This window comes from Rhinoderma darwinii, chromosome 8, assembly GCF_050947455.1.
Source record: "Rhinoderma darwinii isolate aRhiDar2 chromosome 8, aRhiDar2.hap1, whole genome shotgun sequence".
Taxonomy (NCBI): Eukaryota; Metazoa; Chordata; class Amphibia; order Anura; family Rhinodermatidae; genus Rhinoderma; species Rhinoderma darwinii.
In genome coordinates, this window is record NC_134694.1 from 9,144,992 (window position 1) to 9,167,079 (window position 22,088).

The 22,088-nt window shown below is 40.3% G+C and overlaps 1 protein-coding gene and 1 long non-coding RNA gene across 5 annotated transcripts in view; one reads left to right on the forward strand and one right to left on the reverse strand.

Annotated features, from left to right (window-relative positions):
• The window catches only part of LOC142659139 (uncharacterized), a 37,584-nt gene extending 15,915 nt beyond the window's left edge, over positions 1 to 21,669 (reverse strand). Inside the window, exons 1-2 of one of the 4 annotated variants that reach the window (XR_012850274.1) lie at positions 21,574 to 21,669; positions 17,632 to 18,233 (exon numbers count right to left, since the gene is read on the reverse strand). This is a non-coding gene — a long non-coding RNA (uncharacterized LOC142659139). Of the gene's footprint in view, positions 1 to 17,631; positions 18,234 to 20,564 lie in introns of all 4 variants that reach the window. The other 3 variants (XR_012850273.1, XR_012850275.1, XR_012850276.1) reach the window with 3 other exon arrangements.
• On the forward strand, positions 127 to 10,907 carry LOC142658914 (myosin-1B). The gene is made up of 37 exons (XM_075834523.1): positions 127 to 187; positions 281 to 308; positions 394 to 508; positions 665 to 757; positions 843 to 906; positions 995 to 1,093; positions 2,180 to 2,283; positions 2,365 to 2,503; positions 2,585 to 2,703; positions 2,785 to 2,934; positions 3,020 to 3,190; positions 3,277 to 3,583; positions 3,669 to 3,739; positions 3,857 to 3,944; positions 4,028 to 4,145; positions 4,515 to 4,638; positions 4,730 to 4,866; positions 4,967 to 5,222; positions 5,310 to 5,552; positions 5,648 to 5,824; positions 5,913 to 6,058; positions 6,146 to 6,236; positions 6,322 to 6,711; positions 6,801 to 6,927; positions 7,074 to 7,192; positions 7,349 to 7,545; positions 7,627 to 7,810; positions 7,918 to 8,083; positions 8,290 to 8,414; positions 8,499 to 8,807; positions 8,991 to 9,194; positions 9,280 to 9,405; positions 9,489 to 9,659; positions 9,751 to 9,855; positions 9,936 to 10,031; positions 10,552 to 10,686; positions 10,816 to 10,907. Exons 1-37 carry the CDS (start codon positions 127 to 129, stop codon positions 10,831 to 10,833), a joined length of 5,373 nt encoding a protein of 1,790 aa, XP_075690638.1. The 3' UTR covers positions 10,834 to 10,907.
• Positions 21,670 to 22,088: the final 419 nt, after the last annotated feature.

Sequence of the window (22,088 nt, forward strand, 5' to 3'; positions counted from 1 at the left end):
TAAACGATTGCATTTATCTTGTAATTCCAGACCTACTCCGGCCTTTTCTGCGTCACTGTCAACCCCTACAAATGGCTGCCAGTGTACAACCCCGAAGTTGTTGCCGGCTACAGAGGAAAGAAGCGAATGGAAGCTCCACCACACATCTTCTCCATCTCTGATAACGCCTATCAGGCCATGTTAACAGGTAATGTACTCGTCGGGGGCAGCTTTTAGCTTTATGCTGTACCATCTGGATTACTACTACTTGATCACTTATATTTGGCTTTTTGGATTTTAGATCGTGAAAATCAGTCTATCCTGATTACGTAAGTAGAAGACTTTGTTTATTCCAACATAAAATGTTCTTTTACGTGTTGCAGTGTTTTACTGACATTTCTTCTTTGTACCCAGTGGAGAATCTGGTGCGGGAAAGACTGTCAACACCAAGCGTGTCATCCAATACTTTGCAACAATTGCAGCTATTGGGGATTCAGGAAAGAAGAAGGAGCCAAGCAACAGCTTGAAGGTGAACACCTAAGTCTTGTCTTTGTACTGTTTCCAAGAGTGTCTTAGACCATAGATCTCAAACATATGCAAACACCCAAGAACTAGTGAGGAGCACTCAATTATTAGAATATAATCAGAATCCCATCCCAACTCAAATATTCCTCCACTTTATCAGGGTACACTGGAAGATCAAATCATCCAGGCTAACCCCCTGCTGGAAGCCTTCGGTAATGCCAAAACCTTGAGAAATGACAACTCCTCTCGTTTTGTAAGTATAACAAATATTACTAGTTGTTTTTCTACAATTCTCAACATCATGTATCCTAACAAAACCGCCATGTCACAATACATAGGGTAAATTCATCAGAATCCACTTTGGCACTACAGGAAAACTGGCTTCCGCTGATATTGAGACATGTAAGTTTTGCGTTAATAATACGTTTCAGTCATTCTGTATTTGGTCTTCTTACCATCAATAACATGTATTATTCTTCTTCAACTACAGACCTGCTAGAAAAGTCCAGAGTAACATTCCAGCTTTCCGCTGAAAGAAGCTACCACATCTTCTACCAGATGCTGACAGACAAGAAACCAGGACTACTTGGTAACTTTGCCATTTTACTAGGTTCTGGAGAATGACAGTTTTGTGTTAAAGGGGATGTACACACATTTTTTTTTTTTTTGAGGGCCTGTCTTTGGGATAGGTCATCAATATCAGATCGGCGGGGGTTCGACTCCTGGCACCCCCACCGATCAGCTGACTGAAGGCGCTCCGTTCATCACCACGGCCACATCAGTTTTTACCAGGCACAGTGTCGTACACATTGGTAGCGGCTGTGCCTTGGATATCAGCTCATGCATGGTTATGCTTAAAAAAAGACCCCGGTGTGGGTTGACATGTTGCAGCTTTTTCTGTCATGCTGGAATACATACCCTTTTGATATATTTCTACACCTGGATGGATGCGGTCATCTGTTGGGTTGGGTCATGAAAGAATTCCTGAAAATTCCTTGAGAGGGAAGATCTTATAAAAGGAGGATGCTGTGAACAGTGTCTGTTTTTTCTGGGGTTGCAGCTCAGTCTCATTCACTTGATGGGGCCAAAACTGCAGTCCCAGGCACAGCCGCTCCAGGAGGTGTACAACACGGTGTCTGTAAATTGGGAAAAAAGACTGCGGCGACGAATGCCTCAACCCTTTTAATCAGCTGATCTGCAGAGGTGCTGGGAGTTGGACCCCCACCCCCTTTCAATTTGTATAGATTCACGTATGGTGTCTTGCAGTATAAGGGTATGTTCACACGCTGAGTCAAAAACGGCTGAAAATGACGGAGCCGTTTTCATAGAAAACAGCCTCTTAATTTCAGCTGTTTTTGAAGCTGAAAACATTTGAGGCGTTTTTGAAGTGGTTTTTCTATTGACACAAAGAACAACAGTTTCAAAAACGACTCAAGAAGTGACATGCTCTTTTTTTACGTGGCTTTTTTTAAATGGCGGCGTAAAAAAAACACCCCGTCTAAACTAAACGTGTTTTTCCAATTGAATTAACTAGGCAGATGTTTGTAGGCCTTTAGATACCGTTTTTCAGGCGTATTTTGGGGTGTTTACATCCCGAAATATGCCTCAAAACACAGCGTGTGAACATACCCTAAGTCTGGACAGGGCGGTTGCTTAATATTCTTTTCTTCTCTAGAAATGCTTCTCCTTACTTCAAACCCCTATGACTACAGCTTCATCAGCCAGGGTGAAATTGCTGTGAAGAGTATTGATGACGTAGAGGAGCTAATGGCCACAGATGTAAGAAAAATTTCATAATCCTAGCAATCTTTTTGTATTATTAGACACTGAGCATTTCATGACACATATTTGTACCTGCAGAGTGCCATTGATATCCTGGGCTTCACACCAGATGAAAAGAACGGTATCTACAAGATGACTGGAGCAGTCATGCATCATGGCAACATGAGATTCAAGCAAAAGCAAAGAGAGGAGCAGGCTGAACCTGATGGCACTGAAGGTGCACTAAATACTATATTATATGCATCTTATTTAGACCATTACATTAAGTGAATAAATATTACAATTATTGCTTCTTTAGTTGCTGATAAAATTGGCTACTTGATGGGTCTGAACTCTGCTGACCTGCAGAAGGCTTTGTGTTACCCAAGGGTCAAAGTCGGCAATGAATTTGTCACCAAAGGACAGACAGTTCAACAGGTAAGAAGTGAGAAAGATTGAAGTCAAATATACAAGAATACAATTAGTGGTGTTTGAATTTATTTCTATTCTTGTTTTTAGGTTTACAATGCCATCGGTGCCCTCAGCAAGTCGGTCTTTGTGAAGCTTTTCTTGTGGATGGTCACCCGTATCAACCAACAGCTGGATACTAAACAATCAAGACAATACTTCATTGGTGTGCTGGATATTGCTGGTTTTGAGATCTTTGATGTAAGCATAATTATTAGAGCGTCACTGGTTTCCATTTTCCAATATACAACAGTTTCCACACTCTCATTCATGTGGTCTTTTCTAGTACAACAGTCTGGAGCAACTCTGCATTAACTTCACCAACGAGAAACTGCAACAGTTCTTCAACCATCACATGTTTGTCCTGGAACAAGAAGAGTACAAGAAGGAAGGAATTGATTGGGAATTCATTGACTTTGGTATGGATCTGGCTGCTTGCATTGAGCTTATTGAGAAGGTTGGTACAAGTTCTACTTATTCTTTGCTCATAAGCATAAGAGATCTGAGCTTTGTGACTAAGGACCTATGCCATTCCACTTATAGCCCATGGGTATCTTCTCAATCCTGGAGGAAGAGTGCATGTTCCCCAAGGCTACTGACACATCCTTCAAGAACAAGCTCTATGACCAGCATCTTGGAAAGTGCAAGAACTTTGAGAAGCCCAAGCCTGGTAAAGGAAAGGCAGAAGCTCACTTCTCCTTGGTGCATTATGCTGGTACTGTGGATTACAACATCTCTGGGTGGCTGGACAAGAACAAGGACCCACTGAATGAGACGGTTGTTGGCCTCTACCAGAAATCTTCAGTGAAACTCCTGTCCTTCCTCTACTCCAGCTACGCTGCAGGTGATGGTAAGTATACAACCGATAAAAACAGTTCTTTATAGTAGTTGTATATTTTATGCAATTTTGTTCAGTTTTAAAACTTGACTTACAGCTCCCGATGCTGCAAAAGGTGGAAAGAAGAAGAAGGGATCATCTTTTCAGACTGTCTCTTGTCTCTTCAGAGTAAGTTCTTCCTATGTAACAATTACACTATGATGCGTCTCTTTCTATGTAGCTTTCCAAACATGTATGAAGATTTGTTTATGCAATCCAGCAAGGTTAATTTTGTTAATTTCATAGGAAAATCTGAACAAGCTTATGTCTAACCTAAGGTGCACTCATCCTCACTTTGTACGATGTCTGATTCCCAATGAGTCCAAGACTCCAGGTAAATCAATACCACAAAATACTGAATAACTGGTCTCTTTGCTTACTATTTTCTTCATAACAATTTCTATTTCTCTCCTGCAGGTATTATGGAAAATCATCTGATCATCCACCAGCTGAGATGTAACGGTGTGCTGGAGGGTATTAGAATCTGCAGAAAGGGATTTCCCAGCAGAATCCTCTATGCTGATTTTAAGCAACGGTAAATAATTGATTACGTCCTTTTGTTACCCCTTAGTTGTTGAAGTGGTTGATAACCCCCTGTAAGATTAATGCTACCCCCAGGAAACAACAGATCGAAGCTGGTCTGGCATCTTTCACCTGTCGATCAGCTATTATTGATAGGGAAATCTACTCACTGCTGCAAGAAATGTAGTATTACCTGTAATTACATTAAGAATGCAAGAGTTGTAGCAGATCTTTACAGCGACTCTCTGCTCTGGTCATAGATGGGGGGGGGGGGATTACAAGTGGGACTAAGGAAAGGGGTTGTCCAGATACTCTGGTATTCTGTTGCATTATCTGGAACTCCTCTCTGTGCTAAAACGTTATTTTCTATTGCTGTACTCAGGTACAAGGTCCTCAATGCTAGTGCAATCCCAGATGGACAATTTATTGACAGCAAGAAGGCCGCTGAGAAACTCCTTGGCTCTATTGATGTGGACCATACCCAGTACAAGTTTGGACACACCAAGGTAAAGAATTACATTTTGGAATGTTAAAGGTTTTTTTTTCACATTTAACAAACACTTTGGAAAGGAGATGATTCGATTTATATTCCTACAGGTTTTCTTCAAAGCCGGTCTCCTGGGTACTCTAGAAGAAATGAGAGATGACAAGTTGGCCCAACTCATCACTAGTACTCAAGCTTTGTGCAGAGGCTTCTTGATGAGAGTTGAATTCAAGAAAATGGTGGAGAGAAGGTATCTATTGTAAAATCTTACATTTTAATATAAAAGTATGAAAAATATTGTTAAACATTTTATGTCTTATCCAACATATTTTATCTTTATTTTCTCCTAGGGACGCAATCTATGTCATCCAGTACAACGTCAGATCCTTCATGAATGTGAAACACTGGCCATGGATGAAACTGTACTTTAAGATCAAACCTCTTCTGAAGAGTGCCGAGACTGAAAAGGAGATGGCCAACATGAAGGAAGAGTTTGAAAAGACCAAACAAGCCCTTGTTAAGTCAGAAACAAGAAGGAAAGAATTGGAGGAGAAAATGGTTTTCTTTCTTCAAGAAAAGAATGACTTACTGGTTCAAGTGCAATCTGTAAGATAAAACCCTGGACAACTTAATAATTACTTTTAAATGATACATCGTTAATGTAAGTGTTAATTGCTCTCATTTTACGTTAAGGAAGGAGAAAGCTTGGCTGATGCCGAAGAGAGGTGTGAAGGTCTCATTAAGAACAAAATCCAACTGGAAGCCAAGATTAAAGAAGTCACAGAAAGACTGGAAGATGAGGAAGAAAGCAACGCAGAACTGACTGCCAAGAAGAGGAAACTTGAAGATGAGTGCTCTGAACTGAAGAAAGACATTGATGACTTAGAGCTTACCTTGGCCAAAGTCGAGAAAGAGAAGCATGCCACTGAAAACAAGGTAAGAGATTTTACTATGCTTCTCAGGCAATGTGATTTAAATTACATGGAATACTATTTCACACAAAAAAAAAAACAACGTTCCTGTATCTTTAGGTTAAAAACCTTACTGAAGAGTTGGCAGCATCGGATGAGACCATTTCAAAGATTACCAAAGAGAAGAAAGCTCTCCAGGAGGCTCACCAGCAAACTCTTGATGACTTGCAGGCTGAGGAGGACAAAGTCAGCACTCTGACCAAAGCCAAAACGAAACTTGAACAACAAGTAGATGATGTGAGTATCCTTACTAGTAATGTAGGACATGTAATAGGATTAACCTCAAAAACATGATGATAATAATAATAATGATATATCTAATTAGCTGGAAGGATCCTTGGAACAAGAGAAGAAACTTCGTCTTGACCTTGAAAGAGCCAAGAGAAAGCTTGAGGGCGACTTGAAGTTGTCTCAGGAAACCGTTATGGATCTTGAAAATGAGAAACAGCAAGCTGAAGAAAAACTAAAGAAGTTAGTATATTTGTTCCTGTATATCTTTACCAGGAAATGTCTTTGTAAAATTATTTTTACTGACAAATATCTAATTTACGAATACAGGAAGGACTTTGAAATAAGCCAGCTGCAAGCAAAGATTGAGGATGAGCAGTCGCTGGGTACTCAACTACAGAAAAAGATCAAGGAGCTGCAGGTATAGTAATACGGCAGTAGGGCAGTAATACAGCCCCTAGTTATCAGTTATACTGTATTTAAAGTAATTTATCCTTTCATACTAGGCTCGTATTGAAGAAGTGGAGGAGGAGATCGAAGCTGAGCGGGCTGCTCGTGCCAGGGTTGAAAAACAAAGGGCCGACTTGTCTAGAGAACTTGAGGAGATCAGTGAAAGGCTTGAAGAAGCTGGAGGGGCAACTTCAGCTCAGATTGAGTTGAACAAGAAGCGTGAGGCAGAGTTCCAGAAACTGAGACGTGACTTGGAGGAGTCCACCCTTCAGCATGAAGCCACCTCTGCTGCCCTGCGCAAGAAGCACGCCGACAGTGTTGCTGAACTTGGAGAACAGATTGATAATCTACAGAGAGTTAAACAAAAGTTGGAGAAAGAGAAGAGCGAGCTAAAGATGGAAGTTGATGACCTTGCCAGCAACTTGGAGAATGTCTCAAAATCAAAGGTATTCGAATCACCCTCTAGAAATTAAGTTCATTTATCTATGCAACAATGTAAACCTAACAAAAGTAACATTGCTATTTACCCATAAAGGCCAACCTTGAAAAAGTTAGCCGTGTTCTTGAGGACCAGCTCAGTGAAATTAAGGCTAAAGATGATGAGCACCAGCGTCTCATCAATGACCTGTCAGCCCAAAGAGCCCGCTTCCAGACCGAAAATGGTGTGTATATAAAAGACTTCATAATCTCTAACTATTAATGATAGTATTTACGGAGTACTTCTGAGATTTCATCAATGTGAAATCTTTTTTTTTTCCCATTGGTTTGCGTTTTCAATTTGTTCTATTACTGTATTATGTCATATTAGGTGAACAATTCCGTCAGTTAGAAGAAAAAGAATCTTTGATTTCTCAACTGACCAGAGGAAAACTAGGATTCACACAGCAGGTTGAAGAACTGAGAAGGCAGCTGGAAGAAGAAACCAAGGTATACCAGTTAAACACTTGAATTTCTCATGAACAGTCTAATAAACCTAATTCAGTCTATTTTTACCATGTCTTAATCTATTTCAGTAAGCTTCATGTATTGCAAATACCATCGCAGCTTAATAAATTATTATTAATACATACTTCACATTCATAGGCCAAGAACGCTCTTGCTCATGCTTTGCAATCATCTCGCCATGACTGCGATTTGCTCCGTGAGCAATATGAGGAAGAGCAAGAGGCAAAGGCCGAACTTCAAAGATCTTTGTCCAAGGCCAATGGGGAAGTTGCCCAATGGAGAACAAAATACGAAACGGATGCCATTCAACGCACAGAGGAACTAGAAGAAGCCAAGTATGATCCTATATGATAGATTATATGGATAACGATAGGTGTTTACCTAGGCTAACCCACCTTCCAACTATTCATCTACAGGAAGAAGCTTGCACAACGTCTCCAGGATGCTGAGGAGCAAGTAGAGGCTGTAAACTCCAAATGTGCCTCTCTGGAGAAGACCAAACAGAGGCTGCAGGCTGAAGTCGAGGACCTCATGGTTGATGTTGAGAGAGCAAATAGTGCAGCTGCTGCTCTTGACAAGAAGCAGAGGAACTTTGATAAGGTAAGATCTGCATATCATATGAATGTAAGACATGGAAAACATGGTTAGTCCACTTTGGTATAAAATGAGAATATGGGATTCATGATTAAATGGATGTCTTTGTGCAGGTCCTTATTGAATGGAAACAGAAATATGAAGAGGGTCAATCAGAGTTGGAGGCAGCTCAGAGAGAAGCTCGGGGTCTGAGCACCGAGATATTCAAACTAAAGAATGCCTTCGAGGAGGCTTTAGAACAGGTTGAAACTTTGAAACGCGAAAACAAGAACTTGCAGCGTAAGCACTTTCCAGTACTTGCATATTTCTAATTTTAGGTCAGTCTCTAAATCGTAGTGGCAGCACACACTTTAAGTATAAATATTTTATATATTACTCTCGTATTGAATACTTGGGTCCTAACTAAAGAAAGAGAAAGATTGGATAACAGTATTTCATGCAGACCAATGCTATATAAAAGAAAAAAAATATTTGTTTTTTTATAGAGGAGATTTCAGACCTAACCGAACAGATCGGAGAGGCAGGCAAGTCCATCAATGAGCTGGAAAAATCCAGAAAACAAGTAGAACAAGAGAAGAGTGATCTACAATCTGCCTTGGAGGAAGCGGAGGTGTGAAAATATGTTGCAAATATAAAAGTCCTAAACGTTTTTAAAAATTCAACATGACAATAAAAGATTTTTATGTCCTTTCAGGGATCTCTAGAACATGAAGAATCAAAGATTCTTCGCATCCAGCTTGAGCTGAACCAGGTGAAATCTGAGGTAGACCGAAAGATTGCAGAGAAAGATGAGGAGCTTGAACAGTTGAAGAGGAACAGCCAGAGAGTTATTGACACCATGCAGACCACATTAGACTCAGAGATCAGGAGCAGGAACGATGCTCTGAGACTGAAGAAAAAGATGGAAGGAGACCTGAATGAGCTGGAGATTCAGCTGAGCCATGCCAATCGTCAAGCAGCTGAGGCACAGAAACAGCTGAAAAATGTGCAAGTGCAACTGAAGGTATTACCAGAAGTGCCAATAAAATGATATCTGTAATCTGTAGATTGAGGTGCCGTACATCACTGGTGCAGGAACCTTTCTTTTTCTGTTCAAGGAAACTTTTCTGCAGTGAAAAATACCCACAACATATCTAAATATACAGACTCTCCTTAAATTATATCGTCCTATCTTTTTCACTTTAAGGATGCCCAACTACAGCTTGATGATGCCCTCAGGAGCCAGGAAGATCTAAAAGAACAAGTGGCTGTTGTGGAACGCAGGAATAACTTGCAGCAGGCTGAAATTGAGGAGATCCGTGCTGCTCTGGAACAAACAGAAAGGTCCCGTAAAGTGGCAGAACAGGAACTTCTAGATGCAAGTGAACGCCTTCAGCTTCTTCACTCCCAGGTAAGACCTCTTACTAGGATTCGGATCCTAGGTGAAATACAAATTATGAAGACAAAGGACTAATAAATGTATGCTATTCCCTCAGAATACAAGCCTCATCAACACCAAGAAGAAGTTAGAAAACGATGCCAGTCAACTACAGAATGAAGTTGAGGAAGCAGTCCAAGAAGCCAGAAATGCAGAAGAAAAAGCCAAGAAGGCAATCACTGATGTATGTGATCTACTCACTATAATTATATACACCATTAAATCATCAGAATCTCTGATTTCTGATGTTTTCACTCCTGCCTATAGGCTGCACTGATGGCAGAGGAATTGAAGAAGGAGCAGGACACCAGCGCCCACTTAGAGAGAATGAAGAAGAACCTTGAACAGACAGTGAAGGACCTTCAGCACCGTCTGGATGAAGCAGAACAGCTGGCACTCAAAGGTGGCAAGAAACAGATCCAGAAACTGGAAGCTAGGGTAAAGGCTTGTATGCCATATGTGTATTAAACTCGGTTAAAAAAAATATATATATATGGAGATTGGTTTTTAAAAACGATGCTTTTCCCAGGTTCGTGAATTAGAAAATGAGCTGGAGAATGAACAGAAGCGTGGTACTGAAGCAATAAAGGGAGTCCGCAAATATGAAAGAAGAGTGAAGGAACTTACTTACCAGGTAAAGTGTTCTTTACATTATCTAAGCTTCATTATGCAAAAAATGGCTAAATATCATTAATAATTTATTTTTTTCTGTAGACTGAGGAGGATAGGAAAAATGTATTGAGACTTCAAGATCTGGTAGACAAGCTCCAGCTGAAGGTCAAAGCTTACAAGAGACAGGCTGAGGAATCTGTAAGTTGAAATTAGGAAAGAACAGTTATAACTGTACAAATAGACGTTGGCATTGTTCTATTAAAGGGGTATTCCCATCTTATAAAAAGTGATGGCATACCGCTGGGATATGCCATCGCTTTATCATCGGTGGGGCTTTGGGATTCCCACTGCACCTGAGAATTAAGGGGCCACAGCGCTGATTTAGCGCTGCATATCTTATTTACATTTTTTCCCTACACAGTGGTGCTACGGCCAACCGCTGTGCAGGGAGCTGCAGGTTGGCCCCCTTCAGGTGAATGTGGCGGAATGAAGTTCTTTGCACAGTCTGGTGATCGGGAACTCCACTGTGCAGGGAAAAAACTTTGAAGGGGACGCAGCGCTAAACCAGCGCTGACTCCCCTTTATTCTCATGATCAGTGGGGGGTCTTAGAGGTCATATTCCCATTGGTCATAAAGTTATGGTATATCCCTGTGATTTGCCATTCTTTATAAGATGGGAATAACCCCTTAAATTACTTGTATTATTCTCTACTTCCAGGAGGAACAGGCCAACACCCACCTGTCCCGCTTCAGAAAGGTCCAGCATGAGTTAGAAGAATCTGAGGAAAGAGCAGATATTGCAGAGTCACAAGTGAACAAACTCAGAGTAAAGAGCCGCGACATTGGTGGCAAGGTACAGGACATTACAATTATTTAAATAAAATATATAATAAATAGGATAATAAAATGGTTATAAAAGTAAAGAAAGACGTATGTGCTTATGTTCAGTACATTATTATGAGTTGTTTGTTTGCCTTTGCAGAAAGACAGCAAGGAATGAAGACTTGTCTACAGGAAAGGATCATGAAATTTGCAAAATGTAAAAACGTTTTCCCTTTAGCTTTATAAATAAACCAGCTTTAGACAAAAGTGCCTGATGTGTTTCATTTTGTGGATTTAGTATCAATATGGGTTTATTCTGTAAACACTATGTTATATACACACACACACACACACACACACACACACATATATATATATATATACAGTGAAGGAAATAAGTATTTGATCCCTTGCTGATTTTGTAGGTTTGCCCACTGTCAAAGTCATGAACAGTCTAGAATTTTTAGGCTAGGTTAATTTTACCAGTTAGAGATAGATTATATATAAAAAAAAAAAAAGAAAATCACATTGTCAAAATGATATATATTTATTTGCATTGTGCACAGAGAAATAAGTATGTGATCCCCTACCAACCATTAAGAGTTCAGCCTCCTCCAGACCAGTTACACGCTCCAAATCAACTTGGTGCCTGCATTATAGACAGCTCTTACATGGTCACCTGTATAAAAGATTCCTGTCCACAGACTCAATTAATCAGTCTGACTCTAACCTCTACAACATGGGTAAGACCAAAGAGCTTTCTAAGGGTGTCAGGGACAAGATCATAGACCTGCACAAGGCTGGAATGGGCTACAAAACCATAAGTAAGACGCTGGGTGAGAAGGAGACAACTGTTGGTGCAATAGTAAGAAAATGGAAGACATACAAAATGACTGTCAATCGACATCGATCTGGGGCTCCATGCAAAATCTCACCTCGTGGGGTATCCTTGATCCTGAGGAAGGTGAGAGCTCAGCCGAAAACTACACGGGGGGAACTTGTTAATGATCTCAAGGCAGCTGGGACCACAGTCACCAAGAAAACCATTGGTAACACATTACGCCGTAATGGATTAAAATCCTGCAGTGCCCGCAAGGTCCCCCTGCTCAAGAAGGCACATGTACAGGCCCGTCTGAAGTTTGCAAATGAACATCTGGATGATTGTGAGAGTGATTGGGAGAAGGTGCTGTGGTCAGATGAGACTAAAATTGAGCTCTTTGGCATTAACTCAACTCGCCGTGTTTGTAGGAAGAGAAATGCTGCTTATGACCCAAAGAACACCGTCCCCACTGTCAAGCATGGAGGTGGAAACATTAAGTTTTGGGGGTGTTTCTCTGCTAAGGGCACAGGACGACTTCACCGAATCAATGGGAGAATGGATGGAGCCATGTACCGTCAAATCCTGAGTGACAACCTCCTTCCCTCCACCAGGACATTAAAAATGGCTCGTGGCTGGGTCTTCCAGCACGACAATGACCCGAAACATACAGCCAAGGCAACAAAGGAGTGGCTCAAAAAGAAGCACATCAAGGTCATGGAGTGGCCTAGCCAGTCTCCAGACCTTAATCCCATCGAAAACTTATGGAGGGAGCTGAAGATCCGAGTTGCCAAGCGACAGCCTCGAAATCTTAATGATTTACAGATGATCTGCAAAGAGGAGTGGGCCAAAATTCCATCTAACATGTGTGCAAACCTCATCATCAACTACAAAAACCGTCTGACTGCTGTGCTTGCCAACAAGGGTTTTGCCACTAAGTATTAAGTCTTGTTTGCCAAAGGGATCAAATACTTATTTCTCTTTGCACAATGCAAATAAATATATATAATTTTGACTATGTGATTTTCTGTGTTTTTTTTTTTTATATATATAATCTATCTCTCACTGCTAAAATTAACCTAGCCTAAAAATTCTAGACTGTTCATGTCTTTGACAGTGGGCAAACTTACAAAATCAGCAAGGGATCAAATACTTATTTCCTTCACTGTATACACACATACACACACACACACACACACACACACACACACACAAACACACACACCAGGCAGGAGACTGTATATCATCAGGTTAATTCCCTCTCATCTGTTTTCAACTATCACTCTCTTCATTGATCCTGTTCACTATACTAAACCAATCTAGATTTATCCCAGAAGGCCTCCTTTTTGGCTACACTTCCTTCATTCAGAAGGGCTGATGGTGCCTATACATAAGTGCAACAAGCCCTTACAGTGCCATTTGACAAGTTGAGTAAGATGGCCGCTGGGATCCAGTGCCACATGATATTTGGTGTATTATTGGAGCGGGGAAAGGAATGACTGCCTGACAGACATTTGCATCTCCCCTATTTTTCTTCAAGGATAGCGTAATATTAGACATATTCTACATTAGAAGTTGCTTTTTTCCAATTCACACCAATACAAATATCAGGTTTTTCAGCTCTTACCTCAAGTACTGTACTTTTTTCTTATCTTGGGACTCTTGAAGTACACAGAACATATTCCTTTCCCAGTTGGAAGACATCCCTATCTAAATGATGGTTAGAAAATTTTTCAATAAAAAAAAAAGGATACATTTTTCTTGTTGTATTTACATTTCGTATACGGGTAATTGTTGATGGGTGACAATGCCAGCAGCCAGAGGGATCAGCTGTTGCAGGTTTCGTCTTATGCAACTTTTTCATGGTTGAGCCACTTTCTAGAAGTGAACTTCTTCCCCCATAAAAGAAAATTCAGGTTGTGCCTTATGTTAACCCACTAGGAAACCCTAGCCTTATTCGCACCACAGTCATGTCAAAAGGCAGCTTTAAAAAATCTCCATGTCACAGATGCATTAACCTCTTGAGGACGCAGCCTGTTTTGGCCTTAAGTACCAGGCCAATGGCTTCAAATTTGACGTGTGTCACTTTATGTGGTAATAACTTTGGAATGCTTTTATTTATCCAAGCGATTCGGAGATTGTTTTCTCGTGCCACATTGTACTTTATGTTAGTGGTAAAATTTGGAAAAAACATTCAATGTTTATTTGTGAAAAACACCAACATTTACATACATTTTTTTTCTAAATTTGTATGTATCTGCTTGTAAAACAGATCGTAATAAAACACAAAATAGTTACTATTTCACATTCCATATGTCTACTTTATGTATGTATAGTTTTTGGAACATGCTTTTATTTTTCTAGGACCTTACAAGGCATAGAACTTTAGCAGAAATTCCTAATTTTTAAGAAAATATAAAGCCTTTTTTTTTTTTTTTTTTTAGGGACCAGTTCAGTTCTGAAGTGGCTTTGAGAGGGCTATATGTTAGAAATCCCCATAAAACACCCCATTTTAAAAACTGCACCCCTCAAAGTATTCAAAACAGCATTTAGAAAGTTTCTTAACCCTTTATGCATTTCACTGGAATTAAAAGGAAAGTTGAGCTGAAATGTACACATTACTTTTTTTTTTGAAGATATTACAATTTAATTAAAACATTTCTGTAACAGAAGATTTTACAAGAGAAAAAACCGCAAATACTCAATATTTATTGCCCAGATTCTGCATTTTTTTTTACATTTCTCACGTGACCCTGGTGTGCTAATGGACTGAAGAACAGGCCTGAGAAGCACCTAGAGGATTTTGGGGCCTCCTTTTTATTAGAATATGTTTTAGGCACCATGTCAGTTTTGAAAAGGTCTTGTGGTGCCAAAACAAAAAAGGAAACACCCCCAAAAATACATAATTTTAGAAACTCCACTCCCCAATGAATTCATTTAAGGGTACAGTGAGCATTTTACAGGTTTTTTACTAAATTTCTTGTAATTAGGCCGCAAAAATGAAAGTCTGCATTTTTTCACGCAAAGAGGAGTTTTATCTCAGAATTTTTTCATTTTCACAAAGAATAAAATGAGAAAAAGCACCCTAATATTTGTAAAGCTATTTCTCCCGAGTCCGATAACAGCCCATATGTGGTCACACTACACTGTCAGGGCTCAGAATGGAAGGAGGGTAATTTGGCTTTTGGAGCTCAAATTTTGCTAGAATGGTTTTTGGGTGCTGTGTCGCATTTGCAAATCCCTTAGGGAGCAAAACAGTGGAAACCCCCCAAAAGTGACTATTAGGAAAACAAAATCCCACAAGGAATCTTGTGCCACTAAAGACAAATATCTCAAATTGTTAAGCAGGTTCTACAGGGTACGGCGATGCCATATATGTGGATGTAAACTGCTGTTTGGGCACGCTGTAGAGCTCAGAATGGAGGGAGCGTGATTTTGACGCAGAATTTTGAAGCAGATTTTGACCTGCCTGCACGCCGTTTGCTGCTGTTTTCGGCCGCAGCCATTAAGCTCCGCGGGCGAAAAAAGGCAGCGACAAACCGCTTTCTCTGCCTCCCATTGAGGTCAATGAGAAGTCAGAGACGGAAGCACCCGAAGACAGGGCATGTCGCTTCATTTTCCCGCGAGGATTTTTTTTCCGCTCGCAGGAAAAAAACGCCTCCTGAGTAGGCACTTTCAGCCGTTTTTTGCCAAGGTTTCTGACACGGTTTCTGCGGCAAAAAAACTATGTGTGAACAGGGCCTTAGGCTGATTTATGTATTATACTGCCTATATTCATTTATATATGTATTTTGAGCAAAAGTTTACAGAAAATGCAGGTGCAATAAATTATATACTTCCCCTCCTCCCCAAAGGAAGTATTTAATTTAAATAACATACAGATATGAAGCAGCACAGGGCTATTAACACTTCCTTCAGCTGCCATCTGTGACCTTCTGTTCCATTCAGCCGCTTGGGAGCACAGACATACAATAAATATCTGACATAGTACGAATTAGATATCATTATACTGTACTGCAAAACATTTCCAATAATATTAACATAATAAACAGTATAAAATCAACGCATGAGAAGCAGAAACATAGCTGGAATGTACTTATTGGAGGCATTTCCATGGCTCATTAGGCCCTGTTCACACGGAGTATTTTGACGAGCTTTTTGGAGCGGTAAAACCGCCTCGCAGGAGAAAGAAGGGACATGCCCTATCTTCGCGCGTTTACGCCTCTGACCTCCCATTGACATCAATGAGAGGCAGAGAAAGCGTATTTTGCTGAGTTTTTTGCCCGTAGCAAATGGGCGAGAGCGAAAAACGCGGCAAACGACGCGCAGGAAGGACAAAATCTGCCTCAAAATCCCAAACGTAATTTTGAGGCAGAGTTTTCCTTCTGCACAAAACTCTGTGTGAACGAGGCCTAATAAGCTCAATACTTCTCTTTTTGATCCTAAACACGCAAATATTAAAAGTGCAACTGTCGAAAACTGGAGTTTTAAATTTTAATTATGCCAGAATAATCTATGTAAGCACTGAACGAACGTGGGCAGTTCCTTAGCAACAGGCTCTGCCGACAGGTGACCACACTGGGTCTCTGTGCTTGACTCATTAGAGTTGGTTCAGGCGTGACAAAACCGCAATGCAAAGAATGAAATCCACAGTGGACACCAGGACAGATCTTTTTTTAGACACTGGAAGTAAATGTTGAAGGGTCCTATTGAATGACAGCAAGCAGAGATCTTGAAATGCCTGAGAAATTGATACAGAAAGTCTCAAAAGTATCAAACAACATTTGCAGAAAGTGTATGCATCACCAATATAAATTCAATCACTCTCAACAAAAAAAACATTTCAAAACAGTAGATGTAAATAGCTACTTGGATTTTAGGAGTGCCCATCACCCACCATGGCTGAAAATTTTACCTTTTGGCCAGTTCAGGAGAATACACAAAATTGTTCTAAAGGACACAGATTTTTCAAAGGAATGTGATCTCCTGAGAAAGAGATTAGAAGAGAAGAATTTTCCCACCAGTTTAATTAAAGGTGCGGAATCCAAAGCTAGGAGCCTAACGCAACTAGATTGCATTAATCCTGTAGCCACAAGCATAAAAAAGGGCAATCAAATAGAACATAAATACAATTTCATCACCTCCTTCAATAATGGAAGTAAATTAATCACATCAATACTTCAAAAACACTGGTATATTCTCAAAAATGATCCTTTCATGAAAACGCTTCTCCCATCCAAACCTAAAATCACATACAGAAGAGCAAAAACGATAAAAAAATTTAATAGCACCAAGTAAATTGCAAAGTACTCACCCGAATACCCAGAAATCTTTCATAAAGAAAAATGGCTCTTTCCGCTGTGGCCACGTCCGATGCCTCTGCTGTTTGAGCATTACTAACAAAATTACTGAATTCTGCTCCAGTGTAACACATGAAATTTTTCCCATCAAGTGTTTCCTCAACTGCGGGAGTATTTTTGTAATTTATCTACTGCAATGTACGTGTAATTTGCAGTATGTGGGTCGCACAACCCAAACATTAAGGAACAGATTAAACAAACACAGATTTAATGTCAAGATTGGTTTCCTCAGAGTGTTTCCAGACATTGTGCGGATAAACATGAGTGCAATATCGATAACGTTTCAGTTACTCCAATAGAAAGCATCCCTGTGGATGTACCCAATAGATTCATCAGATTGAAACAGAGGGAACATTTTTGGATATATAAACTTGGGACCCTGTAACCCAATGGCTTGAATGACATAACCAAATCTGCATTAGATTAATATCAGTATATGGGTTGTTTTTTTCCATCCCATTATTATTTTTCTTCTATTAGCAAGTTTCCATTTATAATTTATTTGCTTGGTCCTATTCAGGTCATATTCCCAATTTTTTTTCCCCCTTTATCATTTATTATTCATCATTTATTTATTATTTTTATTATAATTATTTTATCCATTATCATTTCTCCTCACCATCATCATTGTTTATTATTTCCTTTGCATCACCTATACTTATTATCATTGTTTTCCCTCATTAGGTAAGATTTTCTCACCATCCACTGCCCAACATGTTTTTCAGTGCCGTTCCCGAATATATTTAATCCCCTCACAACTCTGCGCATTCCTTTCATGTGTTACAAAACATCTTTTTACCTGTTCCAAGTGGTCTGCCTTCCCTCTTCTCGAGTATTCACCGTGCAATGCCTGATCAGTCCTTCTATTCTCCTCGTTTGTATGTTTCTCCAGTACCAGATATTACCTTTTGGGCCTCTCCTGGCCACCGTAGTTTTGCGGTTGCCATGACATCAGCGACGCTACTGTGCGTACTGTCCTGTGCTCGCCGCTCACATTCTTCTTCGCCCACCACATTGTGTTTCGTTCCTTCTTCATCCATACATATGATTGTTGTACTGATTTCTTTTAGTAATTGTTATTGCTGTTTTATTGTTATGCAAAAACTCTTTTAAAATTCTGGAATCTTATTCATATTTTTGAATTGTATACTGCTTCAACATCCTGCCCTGCCCTGCCCTGCCCTGCTAGACACCACAATGTTGCATTGTATGCGTCATTTTTAAAATTCGTTTGGTCTTATACATGTTTACCAATAAAATATATTTTGTATCTTTTCATAACAATGTTGTGTTAATTGACCTCATTTGTAGGATATATCTTGTATATAGAAGGTCAGTGCCCCAAGTCTTTACTTGGTTTCACGTCGAATCCTCTTTGACTGATAGTCAGATGATTCCCTCCTGGATGTACAAATAGGTTATATATATCACATTACTATAATACTGCATTACTATAACAATACTACATTACTATAATAATACCGCTAGGTTTAAACTTAACTAAAATTTGCGAGATTTCTCCACGTGCTTCAACAATCCAGTTCGGCGGCTCAGTTGGCAGTGTTTGGCAGACACACAAATGTCTAGATTGGGCAGCCCCTTTTTAGATAGTGCCACAGAGCCCTCTGCAGATAATGCAACACACCCATAGATAATGCCAGTGTCCTCCGTAGATGCTACCACACACCCACTTGTAGATGCCACAGTGCCCCCCACAGATGCTGCCACAGTGCCCCCTCCGCAGATGCTGCCACTGCCACCTCCGCAGATGCTGCCACTGCCACCTCCGCAGATGCTGCCACTGCCACCTCCGCAGATGCTGCCACAGTGCCCTCTGCAGATAATACCACACACACCCCCAGTATATAGCTCCATTGGGGCTCCCTCTAGGAGTGGAATCCACAGCCAGAGCGTTGCCGATGCTTTGTCTGGGGATTCCTCTACTGTTGGAGCCCCTGACGTCACTGTCCATACACAGAGGGGATCCTCCTGGACCAGAATATGATGTCAGGGGCAACCCCAGAGCCGGAACTCTGGGGAAGCCACTGACATCAGTGTCCATATATGGACAGTGATGTCAGGGGCTTGCCCAGAACTGGAGTCCCGGAGCAGAGCCTATACTAGCGCTCTGCACGGCACTCCGGCTCTGGGGAAGCCCCAGACATCGCTATCCATATATGGATAGCAATGTCAGGGGATTCCACAGAGTCCCGGAGCAGAGCCTGTACTAGCGGCTGTGTCCCGCGGGCCGCAGATCACAGCCTCAGGGGCCGCGTGCTTGAGACCCCTGGTCTAGCGTATGCTCATATGTCGATATGCGTTTGTCGTTTTTTTTACCTTAAAAAAAAAAAATGTATACATTTTTTTTTTCTTTTTTAAAGTGAAAAAAAAACGAAGGAGATTTATTTACTGTATGTAAATGGATACAAACATATAGCATTACGTTTGCATACGTCATCCATTGAGATCAGTGCTAAAAGAAAAACATTTCATTGCGTATACATTTTTCTGAAGTACAGAATAGCCCAGCAGACTACGCTTTTCAGTACTTTCCCAAAAAACTGTGTCCCAACATAAACCATGACAAACATAGACCAAACGGATGCTATTTTGGTCTGCGTTTGACCCATTATAGTCCATGTATATACCGAGCTATACGCTGCAATACTTTAGTGTTTAAAAACGTATACACTTGGTGGATCGCACAAACGCAATGTGGATGGGGCCTTATATGTAGAGAAATATCTGAACTCCACCATTTTGCTTCCGTTTATAAAATACACCTCCATTTTAGTCAGAGTTGTATTTATTTCTGGGGGATATCCCCAATATCTTCAATGTTTGTTACCTCAGTTTCTTCTCACTGACATGAATCCTATGCATATAAGATATTTCTCTTTTCTCAACATTACCTTACAAACGACTCCATTCTCCCTCATCTCATCTCATCAAGTGTTAGACCAAGTTCTTGATTTTACCGCAGCAATTTTTTCTTTTAGGCTGCGTTCACACAGTGCAGTTTAAAAAAAAAAAAATATATAAAAAAGTTTAGTAAATAAACTCTTTTGTCCCTCAATAGGAGTTTGTCAACCAAAAACAAAACACATGCCGGAAACACACAGTGTGAACCCAGCCTAAAAGAAAACAAAATGGCTGAGGTAAAATGAAGAGCTTGGTCTAAGGCCTCCTGCACACGACCGTAGCCCTGCACGGTCCGTTATTACGGCACGGACGGCCGCGGAGTGTCATCCACGGGCCGTCCACAATTCACGGACCGTGCACACATTGATTTCAATGAGCCCGGACCGCAAATCCAGACCGTACAATGACTTGTCCTATTTTTTTTTTTGCTGTCCGGGTTCCCGGCCAATACATGGAACATGGAAACCATGGTCGTGTGCAATAGAAATGAATGGGTCCGCAATTCATCCGCATCTTTGCGGATGAATTGTGGACGCAAAAACACGTTAGTGTGCATGAGGCCTAAGACTTGAGATGAGGAAGGAAGAATGGAATCAGTTATGAGGTGATGTTTAGAAAAGATAAATATCTTACATGTAGAGGAATATAGGATTCACGTCAGAGAGACGAAATGGAGCACAACTCTGACTAAAACGGAGGTGTATTTATCTCTAGGGTATTACGATCAATGTCGGTTACTTCAATTTCTTCTCTTATCTGACAGAAATATTATATTTTTTTCCACACATTTTTCTTCTTACTCAATGTTACCTTTCAACGGACTTCATTTTATGTCTCATCTCATCCGGCTCTTCATTTTACCTCAGTCAATTTGTTTTCTTTTATACAGCACATAAATGAAGGGGGCTAAAATGGAGGTTTATTGATCTCTGGGGGATGTCCCAATCATCATCTATGTTGGTTACTTCAGTTTTTTCTCTTATATCGGACAGAAGTCCTGTATTCCTGCACATTTTTCTCTTTTCTCAACGCTACCTCACAGCGGACTCCATTCTTTCTTCCTCATCTCGAGTAAATCAAACTCTTCATTTCACCTTCAGCACAAGTCTGACTAAAATGGAGGTTTCTCTCAGGGGGATGTCCCCATTATTAACAATGTCTGTTACCTCAGTTTCTGCTCTCTTATATGTATAGTAATATAGGATTCATATCAGATATCTGCTTTATCATAATGACCTCACAGCGGACTTCATTCTTCTTTCTGCATCTTATCAAATGTGAACTCTGCTCTTCATTTTACCTCAGCCATTTTGTTTCCTTCTATACAGCACAACTCTGACTAAAATGGAGGTGTATTTATCTCTAGGGCATATCCCCATCATCATTAATGTCTGTTACCTCAATTTCTTCTCTTATCTGACAGAAATCCTATATTTCTACGCATTTTTCTCCTTTCTCAATGATACCTTTCAACTGACCACGTTATCTCACTCATCTCATCAGGCTCTTCATTTTACCGCAGTCGTTTTTTTTAAAATATACAGCACATAAATGAAGGGGACTAAAATGGAGGTGTATTTATCTCTGGGGATATCCCAATTATCATCTATGTTGGTTACTTCAGTTTCTTCTCTTATATCGGACAGAAATCCTGTTTTCCTGCACGTTTTTTTTCAACGTTACCTCATAGGTGACTCCATTCTTCCTCATCTCATCAAGACTAAATCAAGCTCTTTATTTCACCTTCATCACAACTCTGACTAAAATGGAGGTTTATTTATCTCAGGGGCATATCCCCATTATTAACAATGTCGGTTACCTCAGTTTCTTCTCTCTTATATCTGACAGGAATCCTATTACAACATATTTCTCCTTTTATCTCCCTCATCTCATCAAGTGAGTCCAGCTCCGCCCTCTCTCTTGTCACTCAAACTGTTTGGCCACACCCCCCGCCTATGACTGTCTATACACGGATCAATCTAAGCAGCTACGGAGAGAGATTAGATAGATCTGAGAGAGATTAGATAGATCTGAGAGAGATTAGATAGATCTGAGAGAGATTAGATAGATCTGAGAGAGATTAGATAGATCTGAGAGAGATTAGATAGATCTGAGAGAGATTAGATAGATCTGAGAGAGATTAGATAGATCTGAGAGAGATTAGATAGATCTGAGAGAGATTAGATAGATCTGAGAGAGATTAGATAGATCTGAGAGAGATTAGATAGATATGAGAGAGATTAGATAGATATGAGAGAGATTAGATAGATCTGAGAGAGATTAGATAGATCTGAGAGAGATTAGATAGATATGAGATAGATATGAGATAGAGAT